This window comes from Oncorhynchus tshawytscha, linkage group LG13, assembly GCF_018296145.1.
Source record: "Oncorhynchus tshawytscha isolate Ot180627B linkage group LG13, Otsh_v2.0, whole genome shotgun sequence".
Lineage (NCBI taxonomy): Eukaryota > Metazoa > Chordata > Actinopteri > Salmoniformes > Salmonidae > Oncorhynchus > Oncorhynchus tshawytscha.
The window spans coordinates 28,017,084-28,023,114 of record NC_056441.1 but is presented as its reverse complement, the minus strand read 5'-3'; the positions used below and the strand labels follow the sequence as shown (position 1 = coordinate 28,023,114).

General features: G+C 43.5%; 1 protein-coding gene across 1 annotated transcript; it reads left to right on the top strand.

Moving 5' to 3' along the window:
* Positions 1-447: 447 nt before the first annotated feature.
* LOC112265899 (T-box transcription factor T-A-like) lies at positions 448-4,585 on the top strand. Its single transcript, XM_024443430.2, has 8 exons — positions 448-632; positions 1,495-1,759; positions 2,104-2,238; positions 2,364-2,425; positions 2,528-2,589; positions 2,855-3,028; positions 3,253-3,376; positions 3,640-4,585. Exons 1-8 carry the CDS (start codon positions 448-450, stop codon positions 3,902-3,904), a joined length of 1,272 nt encoding a protein of 423 aa, XP_024299198.2. The 3' UTR covers positions 3,905-4,585.
* The last annotated feature ends 1,446 nt before the right edge of the window (positions 4,586-6,031 follow it).

Sequence of the window (6,031 nt, the reverse complement as noted above, 5' to 3'; positions counted from 1 at the left end):
ACAATACGGTCTAATAATATTTTAACGTCTTTTTTTCGTAAGATGCATAACGAATGTATGAAATATGAACAGCTCTGAAAATGTTTTAAGCTATGCAAGAGTAAACGAATATCCAAACATGTTTAGAAAATGCATAGGCCTCTGTCATGAAGGCTATAAACCTGAAAGGCAACGAAGAAGTTATTCTTATTCATACATGACCCTGTTTTTGCATTGGGGACATCGAAGAGACGCTCGAAACACGACCATTAGGCCATCAGGGTGTGGTCTCGAACGCAACGCCACACCCCTATCCCCATGTGGTCCCGGGGGGCCTTATATGATCAGGCCTTGGGGTCTCTCAAGCCAGTAGTACTTATCTCACTGTCAAAACGAATCTAGAAACAGTGAATCCTATTCTAACGGTATATTTCGTGGAACACCACACGAACTCATCCTATAGGAAATATGACTTCTTCAAACTCCGACCAGCGGCTGGACCACCTTCTGAGCGTGGTGGAGAGCGAGTTTCAGAAGGGGAGCGAGAAAGGAGACGCATCGGAGAGGGATATTAAACTGGGACTAGAAGACGCAGAATTATGGACCAAGTTTAAAGAACTAACCAACGAAATGATCGTCACCAAGACTGGCAGGTAGACTATGTTTTTTTGTTGTTGTTGCTGTTAGCAACGGATCAAAATGAGGCCTTCGAGGCCTATTGGTCTGCCTCATTAAAAGCCAAGTTTATCTGGAGAGATCTTAGAGCGCATTTATGCATGACTTCGATCTCAAGGCCATCAGACTGTTAAATAGCCATCACCAGCTGGCTTCCACCCGGTTACGCCACCCTGCACATTAGAGGCTGCTGCCCTATAGACTTAGAATCAGTGGCCACTTTAAATGTATACACACTGCTTTACTCATCTCATCTCATAAATATATATACTATTTTACTGTATTTTAGTCAGTGCCACTCCGACATTCTTCGATCTAATATTTATATTTTTCTTAATTCCATTATTTTACTTTTAGAATGATGTCTATTGCTGTGAATTGTTACATACTACTGCACTTGTTGGAGCTAGGAACACAAGCATTTCGCTACACCCACAATAACATCTGCTAAATATGTGTATGTGACCAATCAAATTTGATTTGACTTTACGAAGCTAAATGTATCTGATGCGCCCAGGTTAGATATGCAACAGACATGCTCAGCATTTCAGAATAGGCTAGATGACAGGGTGTTGGCCCGGCTAGGCACTATCTATGTTTCACTGTGGCAACTTAATAAACACCATGTCAAGAATTAGGCCTAATGCGCAACGCCCGTCAAATCGTATAAACCCATTAGTAGGATAAAGTAAAGTGCCCCGATGGGGCACCCTTTTTAATGCAAACAAATATACCGCCAAATAATTCAATTATATAGATCAACGGCTGAGCCAACATAACATAATATTTAGGCTTGCTTAGGCAATATGTTTATTTTAACAACTTTATTTGAACCTACAGGCGGATGTTTCCAGTGCTCAGAGCGAATGTGAGCGGCTTGGACCCCAACGCCATGTACTCAGTCCTATTGGACTTCGTGGCTGCAGACAACAACCGGTGGAAGTACGTGAATGGCGAGTGGGTTCCCGGTGGCAAGCCCGAGCCACAGAGCCCTAGCTGCGTCTACATCCACCCAGACTCGCCTAACTTCGGAGCACACTGGATGAAAGCGCCTGTCTCATTCAGCAAAGTCAAACTGTCCAATAAACTCAACGGGGGAGGACAGGTAAGGCCCCGATTGTTTTTGTCGTCTTCTTTGTTTGTATTTGCAGTATGCATATTTATTACTATGTAAATACATTTAAAGACAATTTGGTAGGCTAGTCCAGATTGCCCTGCTCTCTCAGAGGTAATGATGCTCTACCCTGCTGTGCTGAATTACAAAGTTAAGCCTTTTCTGGGGAACAACAGTGTTCATTTCATGGCAAATCAACTTCACTATTTTTTATTGGGCATCTGTAGGACTAAATTGATCTGCTATCTTATACATTTTGAGTGTGTGTTTTGGATCTTTGTTTTTGATTGTAGTTTATTGTGAAATTATTAAAATAATGTATAATTTCTCTCTAGATCATGCTGAACTCTCTGCACAAGTATGAGCCCAGGATACACATTGTGAAGGTTGGAGGGCTCCAGAAGATGATCAGCAGCCAGTCTTTCCCCGAGACTCAGTTCATCGCTGTCACTGCTTACCAGAACGAAGAGGTCAGTTGGCCTGAATAACACAGTCACAGAGATAATCATTGTTCACAATAATAAACATTTTATTGTGTCCAGCTTACAATGAAGGAATAAACTAATAGGAGCTGTCATATTTATGTACCTTCTAGATAACTGCGTTGAAGATCAAACACAATCCATTCGCTAAAGCTTTCCTTGACGCCAAAGAGAGGTAAGAGGAAGAGACTGATATTGTGTCAGAAAGATGCTTCTAATTTCTTCTGTATTTATTTGATTTTGTGTGCCAATTCTGATGTTATGGTTTCAATTTTAGGAGCGACCATAAAGACATTCCAGACCATGGTGGAGACAGTCAACAGTCTGGTTATTCCCAACGTACGTCTTCCCTTCAGTCTCACTACATCAACCACATGAGAAAAGCTCTTTCTAGACCTCTCCATTTCAGTTCCAACAATCAAACCAAGTCCTTCTATTTGACATAATTTTCAAACGCACTTTTCTTAAACATTCAGAAAATAATGATCCTCATATATCTATATTTTCAAAGCCTTCCATGTCCCCAATGAAACTATAGATAGAGAACAGTATGAAAAAAGGAAGCATAGGAATATAACCATTTTGTCTGTTCTCTTCCTTTCAGTTGGTGGTTGGTTCCTACCTGGCAACGGCCCTATGTGCTCCAGCAGCAGCCCCCCTCCGTTCAGCGGGGCCCCTGGCCCCTCCTCAGGGTCTTATTGTGAGAGGTACTCCAGCCTGAGGGGCCACAGGGCAGCCCCCTACCCCAGCCACTACCCACACCGCTCCTCCAGCTCAAGTAAGAACCTCCTCTGCCCAACCCAGCGGTCTGTGAATGCACTGTCTACTGTTTGTTCTAGTCACTAGTCAGACTCGTAGGTGTAGACGACAGCGTGGACATTTTAAGATGTTGGTTCATAAAATATGTTTGAGAAATCACCCCTAGAGGAAATGCATTGTTTTGATCAGAGAAATGTTTACTATACTGTTTTTAATAATTTGTCTATGTACTTTATTGTTTAGACAACTACATGGACAACTCGTCGGGAGTCCTGCCCACCCATGACAGCTGGTCAGCCCTTCAGATCCCTAACTCCTCTGGGATGGGAACCCTGGCCCATACCACCAACTCCACATCCAACTCCAGGTATGGCAACACATGGTCATAGTTCATCATCTATATATTTCTGATACCACTGTTTATATTCCAGAACTTTCCTGACTACATGACTTGATCAGGAAACACTTTGGGCCCTGGGCTTAGACTTTTACTAGGACCAGATTTCTTCCTGGTTAGGTCACACGGCCAGAAAAAAAACCTCATAATCAAACCCTTTTTTCTCTCTCTCTCTCTCTCTCTCTCTCTCTCTCTCTCTCTCTCTCTCTCTCTCTCCCTACCCTACCCTACAGCCAGTATCCTAGCCTGTGGTCTGTTGCCGGGACAACCCTAACTCCTTCTGGCTCCTCCTCTGGTTCCATTGCTGGCGGTCTGACCAGCCAGTTCCTGCGAGGCTCCTCCTACACTGGCCTGACCTCCTCCCTGCCCGTTTCCTCACCATCCTCCATGTACGATCCCAGCCTTAGTGAGGTGGGTGTAGGCGTGGGTGAGGCCCAGTTCGAAAGCTCCATCGCCAGGCTCACCGCCTCCTGGGCACCTGTGGCTCAGAGCTACTGAGCACAATGCATCTTCCATCAGACATTGACTCTCCTCAAGCACCATCCTGCTCCACATCACCTCCCTCTCCTCTCTACTGCCTGACGATCACCTAGGAAACCTTTGGGTTGATGCATTACATGTGGACAGCAACGCCTGTGAAAGGCAGAGAGTCAGCTCAGAAGAAGATCTATCTGAAGCAGAGAGATGTAGGGTCTTCTCAGGCCTTGTGTTTTACCAACATGAAATGGTTGGTTTCTCCATTCCAAAGACCCTAGATTTTCTAAACCAAAGTCCATAGGTTGCCATTCTTAAGTTACACACTTGCTGTCTTAGTGGAAGAGGCATGTGTTTTTCCATTGAGAGTTTCCTTCACTCTGTCCGAGGTGCAGTTACAAGCCAAAGACAATCTGACAATACTTCCTCCACAATCGTTCCAGTTGCTGGTGTGTTACTGTAGTCGTGCCCTTCAGTACAGACACAGGACTCAAAGACAATCGTACACTGGCGTAAGACAATCAGGATCACTAGCTACCCAAAGCTAAGTTTATGAAGTAACCCCCTCAACTTTACTAAAGGGGCCAATCCTTACAGTGGCTTGCAAAAGTATTCACCCCCTTGGCATTTTTCCTATTTTGTTGCCTTACATCCTTGAATTGAAATTGATTTTATGGTGGGTTGTATCATTTTATTCACACAACATGCCAACCACTTTGAAGATGCAATTTTATTTATTTATTGTGAAACAAACAAGAAATAAGAAAAAAAACAGAACACTTGAGCGTGCATAACTATTCACCCCCCCAAAGTCAAGACTTTGTAGAGCCAGCTTTTGCAGCAATTACAGCTGCAAGTCTCTTGGGGTATGTCTCTATAAGCTTGGCACATCTAGTCACTGGGATTTTTGTCCATTCTTCAAGGCAAAACTGCTCCAGCTCCTTCAAGTTGAATGGGTTCCCGCTGGTGTACAGCAATCTTTAAGTCATACCACAGATTCTCAATTGGCCATTCCAGGACATTTAAATGTTTCCCCTTAAAACAACCGAGTATTGCTTTAGCAGTATGCCTAGGGTCATTGTCTTGCTGGAAGGTGAACCTCGCCCCAGTCTCTAATCTCTGGAAGACTTCTGACCAGTTTCCCAGTCCCTGCTGATGAAAAACATCCCAAAAGCATGATGCTGCCACCACCATGCTTCACTGTGGGGATGGAGTTCTCGGGGTGATGAGAGGTGTTGGGTTTGTGCCAGACATAGCGTTTCATTGATGGCCAAAAAGCAAAATTATAATCTCAACTGACCAGAGTAGCTTCTTCCACAGGTTTGGGGAGTTTCCCACATGTCTTTTGGCGAACACCAAACATGTTTGCTTATTTTATTCTTTAAGCAATGGCTTTTTTTCTGGCCACTTTTCCCGTAAAGCCCAGCTCTGTGGAGTGAACATCTTAAAGTGGTCCTATGGACAGATACTGTGGAGCTTTGCAGATCATTCAGGGTTATCTTTGGTCTCTTTGTTGCCTCTCTGATTTTTGCCTCCTTGCCTGGTCCGTAAATTTTGGTGGGCGGCCCTCTCTTGGCAGGTTTGTTGTGGTGCCATATTCTTTCAATTTTTTAATTTTGGATTTAATGGTGCTCCGTGGGATGTTCAAAGTTTCAGATATTTTTTTATAACTCAACCCTGATCTGTACTTCCCCACAACTTTGTCCCTGACCTGTTTGGGGAGCTCATTGGTCTTCATGGTGCCGCTTGCTTGGTGGTGCCTCTTGCTTAGTGGTATTGCAGACTCTGGGGCCTTTCAGAACAGGTGTATATATACTGAGATCATGTGACAGATCATGTGACACTTAGATTACACACAGGTGGACCTTATTTGACTAATTATGTGACTTCTGAAGGTAATTGGTTGCACCAGATGTTATTTAGGGGCTTCATAGCAAAGGGGGTGAATACATATGCACACACCACTTTCTGTTTTTTATTTTTGAGAATTTTTTTAAACAACACTTTTTTTTCATTTCACTTCACCAATTTGGACTATTTTGTGTATGTCCATTGCATGACATCCAAATAAAAATCTTATTTAAATTACAGGTTGCCAGAAAACAAGAAAAACGCCAAGGGGGATGAATACTTTTGCAAGGCACTGTATGT

What these genes read in the sequence shown, in the direction of transcription:
- LOC112265899 (XM_024443430.2), top strand. Translation starts at nt 448, where the DNA reads ATGACTTCTTCAAACTCCGACCAGCGGCTGGACCACCTTCTGAGCGTG. An exon ending in AACTCAACGGGGGAGGACAG is followed by an intron (nt 1,760 to 2,103) that starts GTAAGGCCCCGA and finishes ATTTCTCTCTAG; the next exon opens with ATCATGCTGAACTCTCTGCA. An exon ending in AACTCCACATCCAACTCCAG is followed by an intron (nt 3,377 to 3,639) that starts GTATGGCAACAC and finishes CCTACCCTACAG; the next exon opens with CCAGTATCCTAGCCTGTGGT.